Source organism: Eleutherodactylus coqui, chromosome 2 (assembly GCF_035609145.1).
Source record: "Eleutherodactylus coqui strain aEleCoq1 chromosome 2, aEleCoq1.hap1, whole genome shotgun sequence".
Taxonomy (NCBI): Eukaryota; Metazoa; Chordata; class Amphibia; order Anura; family Eleutherodactylidae; genus Eleutherodactylus; species Eleutherodactylus coqui.
The window spans coordinates 4935387-4957130 of record NC_089838.1 but is presented as its reverse complement, the minus strand read 5'-3'; the positions used below and the strand labels follow the sequence as shown (position 1 = coordinate 4957130).

General features: G+C 41.3%; 1 protein-coding gene across 2 annotated transcripts in view; it reads left to right on the top strand.

Moving 5' to 3' along the window:
- Positions 1-20041, top strand: part of PARVG (parvin gamma) — a 55401-nt gene extending 35360 nt beyond the window's left edge. The window contains exons 11-13 of one of the 2 annotated variants that reach the window (XM_066590194.1): positions 1559-1660; positions 18035-18107; positions 19642-20036. In XM_066590194.1, coding sequence (XP_066446291.1) covers positions 1559-1660; positions 18035-18107; positions 19642-19727 — 261 coding nt within the window. In that variant the 3' untranslated portion in view covers positions 19728-20036. Of the gene's footprint in view, positions 1-1558; positions 1661-18034; positions 18108-19641 lie in introns of both variants that reach the window. The other variant, XM_066590195.1, reaches the window with a different exon arrangement.
- Positions 20042-21744: the final 1703 nt, after the last annotated feature.

The following is a 21744-nucleotide window of genomic DNA, read 5'->3' as shown; positions in this document are numbered from 1 at the left end:
AATACTGCCCTGTATGTACAAGAATATAACTACTATAATACTAACCCCTATGTACAAGAATATAACTACTATAATACTGCTCCTATGTACAAGAATATAACTACTATAATACTGCCCCTATGTACAAGAATAAAACTGCTATAATAATGCCCCTTATGTACAAGAATATAACTACTATAATACTGCCCCTATGTACAAGTATATAACTACTATAATACTGCCCTCTATGTACAAGAATATAACTATTATAATACTGCCCCCTATGTACAAGAATATAACTACTATAATACTGCCCCCTATGTACAAGAATATAACTATTATAATACTGCCCCCTATGTACAAGAATATAACTACTATAATGCTTCCCCCTATGTACAAGAATATAATTACTATAATACTGCCTCCTATGTACAAGAATGCTGCCCCCTATGTATACTACTATAATACTGCCTCCTATGTACAAGAATATAATTACTATAATACTGCCCCCTATGTACCTATAATACTGCCCCCTATGTGCAAGAATATAACTACTATAATACTGCCCCCTATGTACAAGAATATAACTACTATAATACTGCCCGCTATGTACAAGAATATAACTACTATAATACTGCCCCCTATGTACAAGAATATAACTACTATATTACTGCTCCTATGTACAAGAATATAACTACTATAATACTGCCTCCTATGTACAAGAATATAACTACTATAATACTGCCTCCTATGTACAAGAATATAACTACTATAATACTGCCCCCTATGTACAAGAATATAACTACTATAATACTGCCCCCCTATGTACAAGAATATAACTACTATAATACTGCCCACTGTTACGATCGTGACCAAAGGTGGACTAGGTACGCACACAGGTTGCACATGGTATTAATACAGGTTTCAGGCAACTGACCCTGTGCTACCGAGAGGTTGACCTGGGCCTACCTAAGCGGAGACATTTCCCCAATAAGGGCAGCCCTGCGGTCTTCGGATCTGGGCCCTAGCTGATCCTAGGAGCCACACACCAGAATAGGACACATTCACATGCCACATGACAGGGACTGAACAACAGGACACACAGAGCCAGAATACACAGCATACAACAGCCAAAATGTAACCACTGGTAACGGATAGGAAGCTGAATATAAATACCAGGTATTAGTTGACATTTTGTACAAAACGTGAAATCTAGCGGGCCACTTCACGGCTCCTGGTTATACTGCTAGTCCCTACACTAACCAGGAGTCCAGCAGAACCGGACACAGATCACACAGCAAACTTCAACAGACAAGGATTCATGACTGCTCACCCTGAACACCAGACAGTGACTGACCAGGAGCTGGGTTTATATGTGAGCACAGACCCAGGAGATTGGCTAACAGGAAGAACCACACCCAGCCAGCTCAATCAATTAACCCTGTGAAGTCTATGCTGCTAGAAAGCTTAGAACTACATATCCCAGCAGCACACGTAACACCCACTATGTAGAAGAATGTTTACACCTGAGTAGAGCTGATGTTTAATAGTAGACCTCTCTTGATTGTATTTCCTGTAGTTTGCTGATGGGGTTTTTCTCCTGCTGTTGATTGGACAACTTGAAGGCTATTTTATAAACCTGTCTACATTCTTTCTGACACCCACATCACATGAGGACAAGGTACCATATTCAAAGTCTGATTTTGCTTTCTTACTATGTTTTGTTTTCAAAATTAGTAACTTTTAAATGGCAAGTAATATAAATAAGGGTACTTTCTTTTAAAAACCATACCACACATGTCCACACGTTGTTTGTAGTATTTATTTGATCAGCCCAATTCCCTTCAAGATGGCTGACCCATGGACACGTTTTCGGAAGAAAGCAGCAATTTTTTTCCCTAGTCCTGTAGCTTCCTTTTTTTAAAAAAGTCATTCTTTTATTTATACTCCGCCCCCTTTCCCCTGTATGGGCTCTTTTTAGATTGGTGTTAATGTGTCAAATGGGCAGTCCCCAGCGCTCACTGTCAAGCAGATTTTACATCGCCTATTGACATTCAGCAGTGGGGACCACCTAGTTGACACACTCACAGCACTGGGAGCCAAGAAAGCATGAGCTTAAATAGAAGAAAGGTATTATTAAAGTCAGTGGGGAAGCGTCAGCAAAACTATGTATCCGGGCATGCTGATAACATAGTGGACTTCTTAATGGGTAAATAGGATTGTTTTGGCCCGAGACGCCAGTGCCCTTGGGCACGATTTGTAGTAGTGAGGTGCTGAATAACACACAAAGCCAGATAATCTGCTAAACGTGTAGTAAACACAGTGTGATTATTAAGTCAGACGGGGAGATGAGGTGATTCTCTTCAACACACACAGTGAGTTGGAAATTGATATCTCGAGCGAATTGATAGAGAATTATATACAATTTTCAACAATGAAGATGCTGGTGTATAACACGTTTATATAATGGGAGCCTACTCTGAATTTCTTTTCTCCATCCCTCTTCATATCTACATCTCTTTATCTTCCTCTCTTCCTCTCAGCTTTCTCTCTCTTATCTCTCCTCTGCATCTCAGCATCTCCTCCTCTCACTGCGACAGTTCACTCTCCTTCTCTGCTTCTCTCTGTTTCTCCGCTTCTCTCTTGCTTCTCCCTTTTATTCTCTCCTTTTTTTTCTGCAACCTCAGTGTCTCCGTATATATCGTCTCAGTCACCTGACCAGGCTGTCTGCAGCCAATCGCAACCCATTTGGTTGCTAGGCTACCTACATCACCTGAGTCTCTAGACATTTTCCCTATCTTGTGCAGCTGAATAAAAATGACCTAACTGGTTGCTAGGTTACCTGCATCACCTGTGCAAAATGACTCAGATTAAACCTCTAGGGACGGTTATTATATTACCGGTCCCCACAGCTAAATAGCGCTAAGTAGTGCCCTTTTTCAGGCCACTACTATAACATGACACGTCTTCTTTAAAGCAACCCTCAAAAATCCTGTACCTGGACTGGAAGGTGCAGGAGATTACATTTTCTTCATGTCATTCCTCTGTTGTGCTCGTTCCAGGTACCGTTTTCATGGGGCTAAGATGGCCACCACCAATTTCTAACTGCACTATACACTGCTCTGTGATTGGCCAACTCTCGTCATGTGGGCAGTGCTGCCCAGTCATAGAGCAGGTATAGTGCATTGGTAGTCCTAACACTGCCAATGAGTTATGTGTGCTTAGGTAGTCTAAAAATGGCAGCTGCCGTCTTTGCTGCCCAAAAACAGCACTTGGTGAAACGGAGAGGCTGCCAAGAAGATCATCTACTTTCAGGAAGGAATCTTTTCCCTTAAATGGGGGAAACTGGCTTCTACCTCATTGGGTTTTCTTTGCCTTTCTCTGGATCAACATTGGGGGGGGGGGGGGGGTAGGCTGACCTGGAGGGACATTTGTCCTTTTTTCCGGCCTTATATACTATGTTACTATGTTTACAGGTAATGTACTTTAAATATAGTGACTCAGGCTAGAGCTCATGACCCGGAGAGCACAGAGTTCGAATCTGACCGAGGCAACATATACTCATTATGTTAGGTGAAAGCATACTGCTCAATGGGAAAAGGACAAATTATATAATGCGCTCCGCTGGCAGCAGCTACTAATATACATAAATGGAAAAAATGATTACAAATAGATAAAAAACTTTAAGGTCCCTTTAAAGGGCAATTGTAAAGGCATCCTTCCATCTTGTGGTTGAACATATGTCTATATAACGCTGTACAAATAATCCTTCAATCGCTTGTCATATGGGAACCGCACTTCAACTTCAAACTGAGACAAACTATCTGCGCAGCGCCGATGACTTCTTCAGGGAATTTACATAAATTACATATTTCCACCTGATTGATGAAACATTCATGAGCCTCCGGCGGGGACTGTGATTCTCTGACTCGATGCCTCTCTGAACAAACATTTTATTTATTCTGTCACTCAAATCAAAACATTTGTGCAGCTCTAAATATTCTTCAGTTTCCTCCTGTCTGTCAGCGGTGAGAGAAGAACTCAAACCTCGAATCAAGCTGTCAGACGCTTATTCCTGAACTGCAAATCATGTAATCAGCCGAGGAGGGAGGGGGCAGAACCTCTTTATCTGGCGTCTACGTGATTCTCTGAGAACAGAATAGATTGGGTGACGTAACTGATGCCTGCGGTAATTATGATGATTACGGTGACTGAAGTGGTGTCTATGATTGTGATTGGAGTCTGGAGAAAAGGGACAAAAAAAGGGAAAAGTTAGAAATTGCTACTTGATTTCTGGAGTGCAAGGGTTGTACAGGGCCTGTACAAGGGCTGGGGTCAGGGGTCAAGGGCTTATCGTACTTCCCAACATTCAAAGAATGAAAAAAGGGCCATTCCCTGCGACATGGGTGCTGGTGATGAGTGAACTTTTGAAAAGTTTAGTTTGGTCAGTTTGCCGAATTAAGGCAAAAGTTTGGTTTATTCCAAATTAATTTGAATTACCTAAACCGGAACTTCATTAATGCCCCTAAAACTGATGTATAACACAAGAGAAGGGCAGTGAGAGAAAAGGAAGAAGACGAAGGAAGAATAGATTTTTTTTTTCTTCGTCGTTCCTTCCTCTTAGAAACATAGAAAATGTATTGGAGAAGAAGCCTACACGGTCCATTTAGTAAACACTTCTGTCCTTTTTATTCCTCTCTTAGGATTCATTTTATGCTTATACCAGGCAGCTTTATTTCATTTCTTGTTGATTTTAACACCACGTCTGCTGGAAGTTTGTTCCAAGCATTTCCAGTAAGAAAAAATATTCCTGATGTTGCTTCTTCTTTCTTCTTCCTCAATTTTCTCCTTTCCTTCTTCTTCTTCTTTCTTCCCTATTATTTCCTCCCTCTTCTTTCTTCCCTCTTCTTTCTTCCCTCTTATTTCCTTCCTCTTCTTTCTTCCCTCTTATTTCCTCCCTCTTTTTTCTTCCCTCTTATTTCCTCACTCTTTTTTCTTCCCTCTTATTTCCTTCCTCTTCTTTCTTCCCTCTTATTTCCTCCCTCTTTTTTTCTTCCCTCTTCTTTCTTCCCTCTTCTTTCTTCCCTCTTCTTTCTTCCCTCTTTTTTTCTTCCCTCTTTTTTCTTCCCTCTTTTTTCTTCCCTCTTTTTTCTTCCCTCTTCTTTCTTCCCTCTTATTTCCTCCCTCTTTTTTTCCTCTCTTTTTTCTTCCCTCTTTTTTCTTCCCTCTTCTTTCTTCCCTCTTATTTCCTCCCTCTTTTCCCCCCCTCTTTTTTCTTCCCTCTTCTTTCTTCACTCTTCTTTCTTTCCTCTTCTTTCTTCCCTCTTCCTTCTTTCCTCTTCCTTCTTCTTTCTTCCTTCTTCTTTCCTTCCTCTTCCTTCTTCTTTTTCTTTATTCCTTCTTTCTTCCTTCTTCTTCTTTGTTCCTTCTCTCTTTTTTGAAGAGGGTTAAGCTGAGACAAAACTGCTCAACATTTAGATTCGTATGGAGCCATTTTGTAATGTTTGACCTGAAACAGAGTTCAGCTGTTTCGGTTTGCTCAACACTAATGGGTAAATTTCTTAAATATTGGGCCACATCTCTAACCCTGCCCAATCCCTCCCAGTGCCCTTTATGCCCTTACACAATAATAGTGCCACTTTGCTGTAACTCTGTCCCCATTAGTGCCCCTCCATACATTATGAAGCCTTCTTAGTGCCCTCACTACAGTATGATGCCCCATTATTTCCCCAACATAGTAAAGATGATCTCCGTACTGCAGAGGTCTTAAACTTGTTGTCTACGAGGGCCACATCAGCATTGTGGTTACCTTTAAAGGGACCTTTGTATTTGTATAACTGTAAAGATGTTACCATATTGTTAAATAACCTGAGACGCCTTATCTCACACATCCTCATCCATCCATCATGTTCTGAATATAACAACAAACAAAACAATATGCAACTGTTCACATCTATTCACATGAAGGGTTAAAAGGCGATTCAACCTGATTTCTTGAGGAAATACATTTTATTATATTTTTAATTCAGGTTTTTAAAATTGCTTACCAGAGATGTTACAGTGCACCACTTGGTCAGTACAAGGCCAAGATATCCTCCAGGACCAGGTTAGATAATAGCCAGCCCCTTCCATCTCTTTAGCTCCAAGCTTCCTATCTTGGAGGGCGGCTAGGGCGCCCGAGTAGGGCTGTCAGAGCTGTGCCACCTCCTGTGAGTTGCTGAACAGAGTGGTGTGAAGGTGCCCGACCTCGTAGAAAAGGGCCTATTATACCTATTATACAAGCCAACTTTCAAAGAATTAAAAAAGAGACAATCCCTGTGATATGGTTGCATTTTTGAATAATATTAACCCCTAAAAGACTGCACTTGCTCAAATAGTGGGGACCGCAGAAACCTCCGCCCCCCACTGTTTAGCCTTTTACATGCTGCCGTCAATGTGGCCATGGTTAAGATCTGACAGAGGATGAAAGCTTGACTATGGCCTTCGGGTCTGCCAGCTGCAGCGGCCTGGGGTAAAACAGTGAGAAAGTTCTGGGGACATACGACATAATAGGGGAACTCGCCGTATTAATGCTTAACATGCAGGCTCAACCAATGACATCAGATTTAGGGTATTGATCTGATCTGATTGCATTTATTACATAAGGAATTTTTTTTAAAAGTTTTCTTTTTACAATTTTTTTTCTACTTCTCAGTGCTTTGCTGCTGTTTTTGTCTCTATTCTCTCTATTGGTCCCCCTGATGAGTCCGAGGGTGCGATGAAATATGTTGGGACCTTCTGCCATTACTGTGGATCGCTCTTTCTCTCAATATTGACCCTGTTTGTATTCCCTACTTATATGTTCTAAATAGAGCCATAACGGAGTTTTTCAGAGCCGCTCTTTCAGGGCGATCGCTTACTAGGGATACTCAGAGGCAGTTTGTCCATCACCTTTAAACTCACCCTTAAGAGGAAGCTACTGGTGACGGCCAACAGTTCATTATAAGTTGTACCGAAATGTTTGTCCGGGTCTACAGGATCAGGAAGATACTTCTTTATTACCATGCTTCTCATCACTGAAGTATGTTCTGCCATAGGTTACCTTCCTAGAACTTTTTCAATGCGTGTTCACATGGGTCAGTTATCATCAAGGTGCTTTCCTGGCATGCTGGATTTTGACAATTTATTGTGAATTATTGAGGCATCGTATATTTTAATGTCATCTTAGTAAAGTTGTGTTCTAAATGTGACATTATTCACCTTTCCTTTGTCTTGATATATTTTGGTGAATGTATAGTATAGGCTCCACACTGTCCTGTAAAGATCCCCTGGGGGAAAAAATAATAAAAATAATAAATTTATAAAAACAGGCCAGAATTGCAGATTTTCTTAATCCTATGTCTAGAAAAAAATGGAATAAAAAGCAATCAAAATGTTCTATGCTCTCAAAAATTAGATAATTGAAGACTATCAAGAGCCTGAAGAGCTGATCCCACAAAAAACAAGCCCCCATAGAGCTCCGTCGATGGAAAAGTACAAACGCTACGGCTCTTGGAATGCGATAGCAAATCATAGAAAAAAAAGTGTTTTTAATGTACAAAAAAAAGCAAAACTAAAAAACTGTATAAACTCGGCATCGCCGGAATCGTGCTGACCCAGAAAACAATGTTATAGGGCTATGTAACGGAAAAATGTAAACGCTATGGCTCTAGGAATGCAATGATGAAAAACATTTAAAAGTTAAGTTGACCATTAAGGTGCAAGCAGGCTTGGTCACTAAGGGGTTAAAGGGGTTGTCCCGCGGCAGCAAGTGGGGTTCAGCACTTCTGTATGGCCATATTAATGCACTTTGTAATGTACATCGTGCATTAAATATGAGCCATACAGAAGTTATTCACTTACCTGCTCCGTTGCTAGCGTCCCCGTCTCCATGGTGCCGTCTAATTTCAGCGTCTAATCGCCCGATTAGACGCGCTTGCGCAGTCCGGTCTTCTCCCTGGTGAATGGGGCCGCTCGTGCCGGAGAGCTGGTCCTAGTAGCTCCGCCCTGTCACGTGTGCCGATTCCAGCCAATTAGAAGGCTGGAATCGGCAATGGACCGCACAGAGCCCACGGTGCACCATGGGAGAAGACCCGCGGTGCATCGTGGGTGAAGATCCCGGCGGCCATCTTGCTAAGGTAAGGAAGAAGTCGCCGCAGCGCGGGGATTCGGGTAAGTACTAAACGTGTTTTCTTTTTAACACATGCATCGGGTTTGTCTCGCGCCGAACGGGGGGCCTATTGAAAAAAAACAAAACCCTTTTCGGCGCGGGACAACCCCTTTAAGGCATGCCTCTAACCCTGCCCATTCCCACCCAGTTCCCTTTAAGCTCTCACACAGTAATAGTGCCCTCCTTTATGTAAAGGTACCTTTATACGGACCGATAGTCACCCCAATAATCACTCAAAGGTCATAAAAGGGTGTGAAAACAATGGCAAACCTTTGTTCCATAATAGTAAGCTGGGCATCCGGGGCAAAGAATCATTTTTGTAAACCCCCTTCCTCTTGGAACCTTCAGTCTTGACTTCCAGGTGATGACGTCACCAACTCCTGGGCCATGGGACTGCTGCAGTCAATCACCGACTCCTTTTAGCTGGTGATTCGCTGTGACAGTCACATGACCTGGTGTCAGTGATGTCAGCACTCTGCACCCAGTAGTGAAGGCTGGAGGGGACAAGGCGCCATTGAAACAGCAGCAGTAAAAGGGGTCTGTCTGTTTATTTTACTACAGCAAGTTGAACGTCTTTTTCAATACAGATGTTCCCCGCTAGTGACTCTGACCCCTTAGGTACTGGCCATACAGAGCTGTATGAGGGCTACGTTTGGGCAGGATGACTTGTAGTTTTTTGGGTGCCATTTTGAACTATTTACAACTTTTGGATTACAGTTGATTCCTGTTCTTTGAAAGCAAGAAGAACAGAAAATGGCTATTTTCGCATTTTACAAAAATATTTTGGTATTTTTTTTGCAGCATTTAAATCATTGAGGAAGAAAAAGTTCAAAAATGTTTTTTCTCTAAAATCGTTTGGCTTCTACTGTCAGCAAGGACTGAAACATCTGCAGGGAAAAAAGACCCCCCTTTGTGACCGAGAGAAAATATGTTCTCTGATTGATAATGAAGAGAAGTCCTTGTCACCCCTTCCCTGGGACAGATAGGAGAATCACAGATCCGGTCTTCGCTGCCGCCCCTCCCCCTCCCGCTCTGCACACAGACATGACAGCTGTAAATTCAATATTCCTGACCCCACTTCAAACAGCTTTAGCTCCGAATCCACAAAAGCTACAAATGTGTTTTTGTTGTCATTTTAAAGCCAAGAGTCCCAACAATCCTGCCTCACAGCAGCGCTGATACAACCAGAGCTATAGCCCTTCGAATAAGAACGAGCTTGGTTCATCCAAAACCGACTGTAATGTCCTTTTCCTGCATAACCAGGTCTGATCCAGGTGAACTGTAGGGGGGGGTTAAGTTGCTTTGTTGGCGCCCCCCTTCCCTTCTGTCCTGACTGCACCCGGGGCACATGCCCCCTCACCCCCACGCCCCTGTAACTAAGGGACACTTCTTGGTTGTCTTTCTGTGTAGCATACAGTTTGCAAAAACAACATGGAAAGATCTCCTGGGCCTAATGCAAAAACACATGTCCCCTCCGGTACTGTCATATGTAATGACTACCGAGTGTACTCTTTTAATGCTCCTTGTGCCCCGCCTATAAGTGCTGTTGTCTTACAAGACGAAGGGACTATTGGGCATCCAGGGCCTGAACGGACCTGCTACCTGGGCACCCAGCATTCCTACCTCATTGAGGAAACATTGGGTTAATAGGAAAAGTTGGTACATCGACTTATTGCATGCAGCTTTATTACTGGTATATAAGACATACTATGCTATAAATGCATATTACTTCTCCCTGCGATCAGCAGGCGGCGGAGGCCCGTGTGAGCAGAGCAGCTGAAGGGTTTTATAAGCTGCCTCTATAAATTACTGTACAGCTGCTGTCCTGCATCTCCCTCCTCCAGATTCCCATTACAGAGAGCGGATGGATCACTGCACACACTCACAACGTCTACCCATTAGGGGATGAGTCGTGTCCAACGGGTTTTATCCCAGATACTGCCGGGTGTGATGTGTCCACCATATAATGGGCAGGTGATGCTGCGTACAACTAGCCGTACTATAATGTGCCTAATTAGCAGCACCGCAGAGTGCCGTATATTACATGGCCAAGTGACAAATATATAACAGCACCAAAATGCACTAAATGATGGCTACATATATCTATATCTATCTATCTATCTATCTATCTATCTATCTATCTATCTATCTATCTATCTATCTATCTATCTCATATCTATCTATCTCCTATCTATCTATCTATCTCCTATCTATCTAATATCTATCTCATATCTATCTATCTATCTATCTGTCTATCTGTCTATCTCCTATCTATCTATCTATCTATCTCCTATCTATCTATCTATCTATCTATCTATCTATCTATCTATCTATCTATCTATCTATCTATCTCATATCTATCTCCTATCTATCTATCTCATATCTATCTATCTATCTATCTATCTATCTATCTATCTATCTATCTATCTATCTATCTATCATCTATCTATCTATCTATCTATCTATCTCCTATCTATCTTCTATCTATCTATCTATCTATCTATCTATCTCATATCTATCTATCTCCTATCTATCTATCTATCTATCTATCTATCTATCTATCTATCTATCTATCTATCTATCTATCTATCTATCTCCTATCTATCTCCTATCTATCTATCTATCTATCTATCTATCTCATATCTATCTATCTCCTATCTATCTATCTATCTATCTATCTATCTATCTCATATCTATCTATCTATCTATCTATCTATCTATCTATCTATCATCTATCTATCTATCTATCTATCTATCTATCTATCTATCTATCTCATATCTATCTATCTCCTATCTATCTATCTATCTATCTCCTATCTATCTAATATCTATCTCATATCTATCTATCTATCTGTCTATCTCCTATCTATCTATCTATCTATCTATCTCCTATCTATCTATCTATCTATCTATCTATCTATCTCATATCTATCTCCTATCTATCTATCTCATATCTATCTATCTATCTATCTATCTATCTATCTATCTATCTATCTATCTATCTATCATCTATCTATCTATCTATCTCCTATCTATCTCCTATCTATCTATCTGTCTATCTATCTATCTATCTATCTATCTATCTATCTATCTCCTATCTATTTCCTATCTATCTATCTCCTATCTATCTATCTATCTATCTATCTATCTATCTATCTATCTATCTATCTATCTATCTCCTATCTATCTATCTATCTATCTATCTATCTATCTCCTATCTATCTATCTATCTCCTATCTATCTCCTATCTCATAGCTATCTCCTATCTATCTATCTATCTATCTCCTATCTATCTCCTATCTATCTATCTCATATCTATCTATCTCCTATCTATCTATCTATCTATCTATCTCCTATCTATCTATCTATCTATCTATCTATCTATCTATCTATCTATCTCCTATCTATCTATCTATCTATCTCATATCTATCTATCTCCTATCTATCTATCTATCTATCTATCTATCTATCTATCTATCTATCTATCTATCTCCTATCTATCTATCTATCTATCTATCTATCTCCTATTTTTCTATCTATCTATCTCCTATCTATCTATCTATCTATCTATCTATCTATCTATCTATCTATCTATCTGTCTCCTATCTATCTATCTATCTATCTATCTATCTCCTATCTATCTATCTATCTATCTCATATCTATCTATCTATCTCCTATCTATCTCATATCTATCTATCTCCTATCTATCTATCTATCTCCTATCTATCTAATATCTATCTCATATCTATCTATCTGTCTATCTGTCTATCTCCTATCTATCTATCTATCTATCTATCTATCTATCTATCTATCTATCTCCTATCTATCTATCTATCTCATATCTATCTCCTATCTATCTATCTCATATCTATCTATCTATCTATCTATCTATCTATCTATCTATCTATCTATCATCTATCTATCTATCTATCTATCTATCTATCTCCTATCTATCTCCTATCTATCTATCTATCTCATATCTATCTATCTCCTATCTATCTATCTATCTATCTATCTATCTCCTATCTATCTCCTATCTATCTATCTATCTATCTATCTATCTATCTATCTCATATCTATCTATCTCCTATCTATCTATCTATCTATCTATCTCATATCTATCTATCTATCTATCTATCATCTATCTATCTATCTATCTATCTATCTATCTCATATCTATCTATCTCCTATCTATCTATCTATCTATCTCCTATCTATCTAATATCTATCTCATATCTATCTATCTATCTGTCTATCTCCTATCTATCTATCTATCTATCTATCTATCTATCTATCTATCTATCTATCTATCTATCTATCTCCTATCTATCTATCTATCTATCTCATATCTATCTCCTATCTATCTATCTCATATCTATCTATCTATCTATCTATCTATCATCTATCTATCTATCTATCTATCTCCTATCTATCTATCTATCTATCTATCTATCTCCTATCTATTTCCTATCTATCTATCTCCTATCTATCTATCTATCTATCTCCTATCTATCTATCTATCTATCTATCTATCTATCTCCTATCTATCTATCTATCTCCTATCTATCTCCTATCTCATAGCTATCTCCTATCTATCTATCTATCTATCTCCTATCTATCTCCTATCTATCTATCTCATATCTATCTATCTCCTATCTATCTATCTATCTATCTATCTATCTATCTATCTATCTATCTATCTCCTATCTATCTATCTATCTATCTATCTATCTCCTATCTATCTATCTATCTATCTATCTCATATCTATCTATCTCCTATCTATCTATCTATCTATCTATCTATCTATCTCCTATCTATCTATCTATCTATCTATCTCCTATTTTTCTATCTATCTATCTCCTATCTATCTATCTATCTATCTATCTATTTATCTGTCTCCTATCTATCTATCTATCTATCTATCTCCTATCTATCTATCTATCTATCTATCTATCTATCTCATATCTATCTATCTATCTCCTATCTATCTATCTATCTATCTCCTATCTATCTATCTATCTCCTATCTATCTATCTATCTCCTCTCTATCTATCTATCTATCGCATATCTATCTATCTATCATCTATCTATTAGAGATGAGCGAACATGTCCGTTACGGACACATCCGCACCCGGACACCGGCTTTGCCGAACACTGCAGTGTTCGCGCGTAAAGGTCCGGGTGCCGCCGGGGGGCGGGGAGATGCGCGGCGGCGCGGGCGGCAGTAGCGGGGAACAGGGGGGAGCCCTCTCTCTCTCCCTCTCCCCCCCACTCCCCGCCGCACCCCCCCGCGCTGCCACGGCGGCCCCCGAACTTTTTCGCCCGAACACTGAAGTGTTCGCAAAGTTCGGTGTTCGGGCGAAAAAGGGGCGGGGCCGAACGTGTTCGCTCATCTCTACTATCTATCTATCTATCTATCTATCTATCTATCTCCTATCTATCTATCTATCTATCTATCTATCTATCTCATATCTATCTATCTATCATCTATCTATCTATCTCCTATCTATCTATCTATCTATCTATCTATCTATCTATCTATCTATCTATCTATCTCATATCTATCTATCTCCTATCTATCTCCTATCTATCTCCTATCTATCTCATATCTATCTCCTATCTATCTATCTATCTATCTATCTATCTATCTATCTATCTATCTATCTCATATCTATCTATCTATCTATCTATCTATCTCCTATCTATCTATCTATCTATCTATCTATCTCATAGCTATCTCCTATCTATCTATCTCCTATCTATCTATCTATCTATCTATCTCATATCTATCTATCTATCTATCTATCTATCTATCTCATATCTATCTATCTATCTATCTATCTCATATCTATCTCATATCTATCTATCTATCTATCTCATATCTATCTATCTATCTATCTATCTATCTATCTATCTATCTATCTATCTATCTATCTATCTATCTATCAATCTATCTATCTCCTATCTATCTATCTCCTATCTATCTATCTATCTGTCTCCTATCTATCTATCTATATATCTATCTCTCTATCTCATAGCTATCTATCTATCTCATATCTATCTATCTCTACAATGGCTACTGGGGATATATCAATTCGTTACTGTATACATCATGCGGTTATATGGTGTTAATGTTTGAAACTGGTATAGGGCAATTATATGTGTAATAGTTACATGGTGGTGATATATATCATGCAGTTATATGGCAGTTATATAGTAACATAGTGTGTTAGGCTAAAAGGAGACAGTGTCCATCTAGTTCAGCCTGTTTCTACCTCCCCCTTGTTGATCCAGAGAAAGGCAAAAAAATCCCAAATGAGGCAGAAGCCAATTTAGTCAATTTGGGGGAAAAATCCTTTCCTATCATTTCCTTCCTGATCCCTAATGGCAATCAGAATAATCCCTGGGCCAACGTTTCATAGTTCCTACCTGACTGTAAGACCCGGAACAACAACCCATTGGTTATTTGATGTCTATATCCTGTATTATCCTTCCGCTCTAGAAAGACATATAGTCCCTCTTAAACTCCTCCATTAATTTTGCCATCACCACATCATCAGGCAGAAAGTTCCACAGTCTCACTGCTCTTACAGTAAAGAACCTCCTTCTATGTTGGTTATGAAATCTTCTTTCCTCTTGTCGCAGAGGATGCCCTCTTGTTACCGCCACAGTCTTGGGTATAAACAGACTAGTAATTATTAGGAAATTATAGTACCAGTATTTCTGATGTGCCCACACCTCACACACACAACTCTACTCCATCCATCCTGATTCCCAGACATCACATACACAGGTGTACTACATCCATGTTGATGCACAGACGTCACACACACAGCTGAACTACATCCATGCGGACCGCCACACTTGACACGCAAAACTTTACTGCATCCATGCTGATTCCCACACATTGCACAAACAGTTGTACTACATCCATGCTGATTCCCACACATTGCACACACAGATGGCCAGACATTACACCCCTCCTGATTCCCACAGATTACACACACATCTCTACTACATCCATCATGATTCCCACACATCACACACACAGCGCATTACACACACAGCTCTACTACATCCATCATGATTTACACACATCACACACACAGCGCATTACACACACACACAGCTCTACTACATGCATCCTGATTCACACACATCACACACACAGCACATTACACACACAGCTGTGCTAGATCCATCCTGATTCACACACATCAAACACACAGCACATGGCACACACAGCTCTGGTACACCCATCCTGATTCACACACACCACATTACACACGCTTCTCTGCAACATCCATCCTGACCCCACACATTACACACACAGCACATCAGACACACAGCTCTACTGCATGCATCCTGATTCCCACACTGTGGTACATCCATGCTGATTTCGAGACAACACCAACTCAGCAGACTTGTGGATACAGTGATCAGCTCCAGGTCATGTGATCCCTGGCTTCATCCACACAGGTGATCACATGATGGTGATGTCACCACAGATCCTGGTAGCTGCTGTTGGCTTATCCAGTATACAGTACTTTCTACCAAACTGCACAATGGCTCCTCCCACAGCAGTGATGTCACCGCAGGTCCTGCAGCCCAGCAGATCTCTATGGTGGCGGTAGGTTGGTGTCTTCTGTCAGGACTGCTGAGTTGTGTCTGAGATAATAACGGCTTAGTTGTATTCTCATTTTGCTATTTTTGTTCTCATCTTCCAAGAGCCCTAACTTTGTTGTTCTTCTGTCGGTCAGGCTCTGTGTTTTATTTATGTTGTAGGACCTGCGGTGACATCACCAGGCAGAACGATAACATTACCAGGGGTGGAGCATGAGAAGCACTCACATACATACTAACTGACAAGTGGTCATTAGTGGTTTGATCATGGCAGAGATCCTTGTATTGTGCTCTCATGTATTTATACAGAGTTATTTGGTCGCCCCTTAGCCGTCTTTTTTCCGGGGTGAATAATCCCAGTTTTGGTGCCTCTCTGGGTATTCCAGTCCCTTCATTCCATGTATTAGTTTAGTTGCCCTTCTTTGTACCCCTCCAGTACTGTAACATCCTTCCTGAGCGCCGGTGACCAGAACTGTACACAGTATTCCATGTGAGGCCTGACAAGTGCCTTATATAGGGGTAGAATAATCTTCTCACCCCTCGCCCCTATACCTCTTTTAATGCACTTTATTTAAAGACTTTATTAGCTTTTGCAGCAGCTGACTGACATTGATTGCCCCAGTTAAAACTACAATCCACTAGTACCCCCAGGTCTTTTTCCATATCACTTTTCCCTAGTGGTACCCCATTTAGTGTATATTGGTGACATCCGTTTCTCCTGCCCATGTGCAGAACCTTACATTTATCAACATTGAACTTCATTTGCCATTTTTCTGCCCGATCCCCCGGCTTATCTCGGTCAGTTTGTAGCTGCACATTGTCCTCCATTGCATTAATTATATTGTATAATTTTGTGTCATCTGCAAATATTGATATTTTACTGTGCAGCCCCTCTATCAGGTCGTTGATGAATATATTAAACAGAATGGGGCCTAATACTGAGCCCTGTGGCCCCCCACTAGTGACGGTGGCCCAATCTGATTATGAACCATTTATTACCACCCTCTGCCAATTCTTTACCCAATTACACACGTTTTCACCCAATCCGAGCTTCTCATTTTATATATTAACCTATTATGCGGCACGGTGTCAAAGGCTTTAGAGAAGTCCAGATATACCAGATCAATGGACTCTCCCTGGTCCAGCCTAGAGCTTACTTCATCATAGAAGCTGATCAGATTTGTCTGACATGATCGCCACCTCATGAACCCGTGCTGGTGAGGAGTTATACCATTTTTCTCCTTGAGGTATTCCAGGATGGCGTCCCTCAGAAACCCCTAGCATATTTTTCCGATTATTTAAGTGAGACTTACCGGCCTGTAGTTACCAGGCTCTTTTCTTAACCCCTTTTTGTATATTGGAACCACATTGGCAATACGACAATCTAGTGGTACAACCCTGGTCTCGATAGAGTCCCTAAATATGATACAGTTTTATGTCGGTTGTATATGATACAGTTATAAGGTGGTGATATGTATCACGCAGTTATATGGCGGTAATATATCACTGTAAAGTGGCAAACAGGGACATAAACAAATATCTCCTTATCTGTGTACATGGGTATACTGTAATGGCAAACTGGGACATGAACACTCTGCAGAGTCTTAACGGCACGTAATCTGTGGACTGGCAGGCGAACTTAGACTGAACCACAGAACTGCAGACTGGACACGAAACTAGTGGGCATGACTGAAAAACAGACATGCAATGTGGGACGATAGGAATGACCCAGTGCTGGAACCTAGAGACCTACCTTGTTCTAGATGATAAAGGTGTTCATACTGCATGTACCACGAGCTGCACAGGCACTTAGGAGCATGACACTGTTCACATTGAACATCCTGAATGCTGCACAGACACCTCATGTCCAGTCACATGCACAGACATGCAGGAGCACGACACTGTTCACACTGAACATACGGAACAAACAGAGAAAAAGCCACAAGCCTCTAGCAGAGGAGCTGGTATATATGAGCAGCAGACCTGGGGGATTGGCTGGCTGGAGCAATCCATACCCAGCCAGCTCAATCAACACCACCTGTAAAGCTATTCTGCTGAAAACCTACGAAGTACAACAGATCCCAGCAGCGAACTCTAACAATAATACAGTTATGTGGTGGTGATATATATATTATGCAGTTATATTGCGGTGATATATATTATGTTTATGTGGCAGCTGCTTTAGTTAATAGTAATTGTATATCATTTCATTATTATATAAATCTAGATTTTTTTCCCACAGGTCCACAATGTTTCGCTTGCTCTAGACTTCCTCTTGGATGAAGGGATTTTACAAAACCCTGTTGATCCTACAGGTCAGTATTCCAAATATATACCCTACTACATATAATGCCTGTCGCGGCCTGTTGGTCGCTACAACGTCGTGGCATGGTGCCTCAACACAGGCAAAGACTCGTTGTCTTGTTAAGCAGGTCGAGGGTTAATGCACCATGTGCAAAGTCTGCGGGTGCTGTCTGCCTTTGCTGCATGGATGCATGCTGGATTAGCCATGCATGGGAGTAGGGTGCAGGTGTGGTTTTCTGGTTTTCTATTCATTCTGCTAATTTTCAGGTGCAGAGTGGCTATATATTCTCACCCCTCCTGGTGAGCAGCGCTGCTTACTCCATTCCATGGTGGAGAACTTGGAGTTTGGAGCTCTGCTGTGCTGGGTGTTTTTGTACTTGCAGATAAGTTGCTGCGGGTTCTTTTTCAGTTGTATTGTTCCTTTTCACTTTTTTTTTTGCTTTGCGTGTTGGTTCATCCCTCTAGGGGTTCCTATAGGGACAATCAGGGCCCAGAAAGATGACCGTGGGGCCGCCTTTATCAAGGCGATGTCCCTGCTTTAGGCAGGGATACCCCCCCCCCCCCTGCTAGGTTAGGGCCAGGCTTCCTTCCCTCTCCCTGGACTGGTGCTCTCGTGGTGTGCGGCTTTTTCCAAATGTGTGTTCGTCCCCTGTTGCCGTGCTGAGTGTTGTTCTATTGTGTCCCGCGGGCTATACAGCTGGGCTACGTATTTCAGTTGTGGTGCGCACTGCTCTTCGATGCATAAGTCTATTTACTAGTAGTCGTGAACATCACCCTGCGTCTGTGCTGTGCGTGGTGCTTGTGAGCTGCACGGACGTGACAATGTCCTTTTGCTTCCTGGAAACTGTCAGCGAGTTGCTGTTGACATCTCTTATTTATTGTTCATGCATCTCTTTGAGTATTCTGATGTGGTGGTACAAGTTTTTCCATTAACCCCTTATGCTCCTGTGACCTTGATATAAGTAATCCTATGGTTAGAATATTGATATTTCATCTGTAACTCCTGTAGATGTCAATGGGGAGGGGCACTCAGCCACCTCTTGCTAGAATCCTATAGAGTCTGCGGTGACTGCAGAATTGAAGAATGGGGGTCAGTGAACCTCTTTTTCGTGGCAGTTCAGGACTCCAGAGCCGGGACTGGTACTCATGAGATATTTACAGTATATAATACTTCTTTTATGATCTGGGTTGTCCAATTTTAATCTGTACAATTTTATTAAATTGATTAAATCATCCCGTCAGCGGGTGATTGCACAAGCACAGCCCACACATTCACAGCGCCGCTAAACGTATGGCGCTGAGCGCTAAGCACTGGCTCAGCATGTTATGGGGTTAATCAAAAAAAGAAGTTGATAAGAACTCCATGAAATGTCCTATTTTCTAAAAGCTCCTGCGCTGCGATCTCCTATAACAATGTACACAATTATCCAAAGAACCAAAATCTGGTAAAATAAGATAAGTTATCGTCTCGCCGTCGGCTGCCATTTTACCCTGAATTATAAAGCTATTTCTAATCTTAATTCTTCTTTTTCTTCCCATCCCCAGAGATTGTGAACGGAGATATAAAACCCACCCTGCGCGTCTTGTACAGCCTGTTCCTCAGACATAAAAAAGCCTCAAAACCTTCTTGAAGACAGATTTGGATAAAGTTGCCTGACGCCGCAGATGAGACCTTTTTATATCCTGAGTATTAGGTTTCAAAAATGGTTTTTTTTTCATAATTTTTTTGGATAAAACACCCGGGTGATGAATGAGCTGCTGCTTTATAGCTCCAGTCTGGGAGCCTAAACAGAACCGAGCAGATACATAAAATATATTTTGCTGTTAAACCAAGTAGGACAGCAGCTGCGCAGCGTGCGACTCCTCAATATGCTGCGTGATGGGGAAAATAAATTTGTTTTTACTCCCAACTGTGTCCATGATAAAACTAGTTGTCATTGAGTGTTATATATGTACACACTCTCAACGACATATATATGTGTGTGTGTTATATATACACATATATATCATATATCATCAGCAAAGCTGGACAAATGCATTTATTGAAAGTGGACACATGAGATTTCTGCAGCTTCTATTGAGTTCATTTGTAAATCCCAATGCTGTGAGCTCCCCCTAGTGGTGGCTGCTGGAAGATGAAGTTTTTTATTTAACTATGTAACACAATAGATGTGGACCCACTTTATCACTGACTGATTTGGCTTTGGGCTACTCCTAAAAGCTGCACTAAGGAGTCCCCCTGGTTTTCACCCTTTAATCCCTTTTTCAGGGATCTGGTCTTCACTGCAGGGAATCTCCAAGACGTTTACCTAAGCTTAGTCTCAGAATGTGGTACCAGAGGATCAGGCAAATGGAGTCAGATAATTGGCAGAGGTCGGGACAGGCACATTTCAGGGAGTAGAATAATCAGGCTGGAGGTCAGGGCAGGCAGCAATCTGGCAAGAGGGTTGTTCACTTGCCCTTTTGTTTTCTATGTGGCTCAGACTACCTTGATGAATTCTCGCAGTCAAAACATGACTGCAGAATCTGACACAAACATTTTTGACTCCTCAATTTTCAAATGACCTCTACATAATCTTCCAATCCATGATACTCCAAACAATAATCATGCCATGTGCCCCTCTAGGCCACAGTAATTGTCCCCCACACAGTAATGTGCCCCCTTTTATGACGCCACTAAGTAATAATGCCCCTCATGGACCTCTATTTAGTAATGCTCCCCCTCATTTGCAGTTCATGCCACACTGGTCCCGCACAGAGTTCTGGGTTGAGCGATCATATGATCACTATGGCTAGGCCATAGACTGGCTGCAGTGGTCACGTGTGCTTACCATGTGATCGCTCTATGCAAAAGCTATTAGAATGCTGCAGATTGCAGAGGATGAGGTTTGGAAGCATTGAGTCTGCCCCTGGTTGAGCCCTCTTCTTGTTTCCTTGTGCACCTTCCCCCTGGTGGTAGAAACAGGCATGAACATTGAATGTAATCAGAAAACTGACAGAGGTCAGGACAGACAGAGTTTGAGAAAGCTGGGTATAAAGGCAAGGGTCAAAACCAAGAATCAAGCAGAAATTAGGAACTGACTCACCTTGCTACTCAGGCACCATTCAGTGGGAGGAGGTGCCTTAACCCAAGAATGAGTTAGACGTGCTGGGGATGGGAAAGCTGTGTGCGCTCCAGCCCTTTAAGATGCGGGCCAAGCATGCTCACGTATGTCCTACAAGTAGAGGCAGCGGCCGGAGGAACAGTGTGGTGTCTGCTTCATGTAAGACGGTGACCAGGAAGATGCCAACCCCTATGAGGAAGGGGAGATGAGAGCGCTGTTGACCTCATCCATGGGCCTTAACACATTTATACAGCTAATAATCAGATTTCCATCACAGAAGTACAAAGGGCTTATTCAGACCGGCGTCATTCCTGTCCGCCGCATAACTCGCTGCACATGAGCAGCGCACAGACCTATTGGGCCTCGTTTACACAATCCAATTAAATGTCAGATCCACTTCAAATGGATTTTCCTCTGTGGATCTAACAATTAATCAGTGGCAGAAATCCAGGATCGAGCCTTGGAGTTTAGTTGCAGATTTAGCTCTACTCAATACAGGAAATCTGCGGCCCCCTGACATGGGTCCCTGCAGAAATCGCATGAC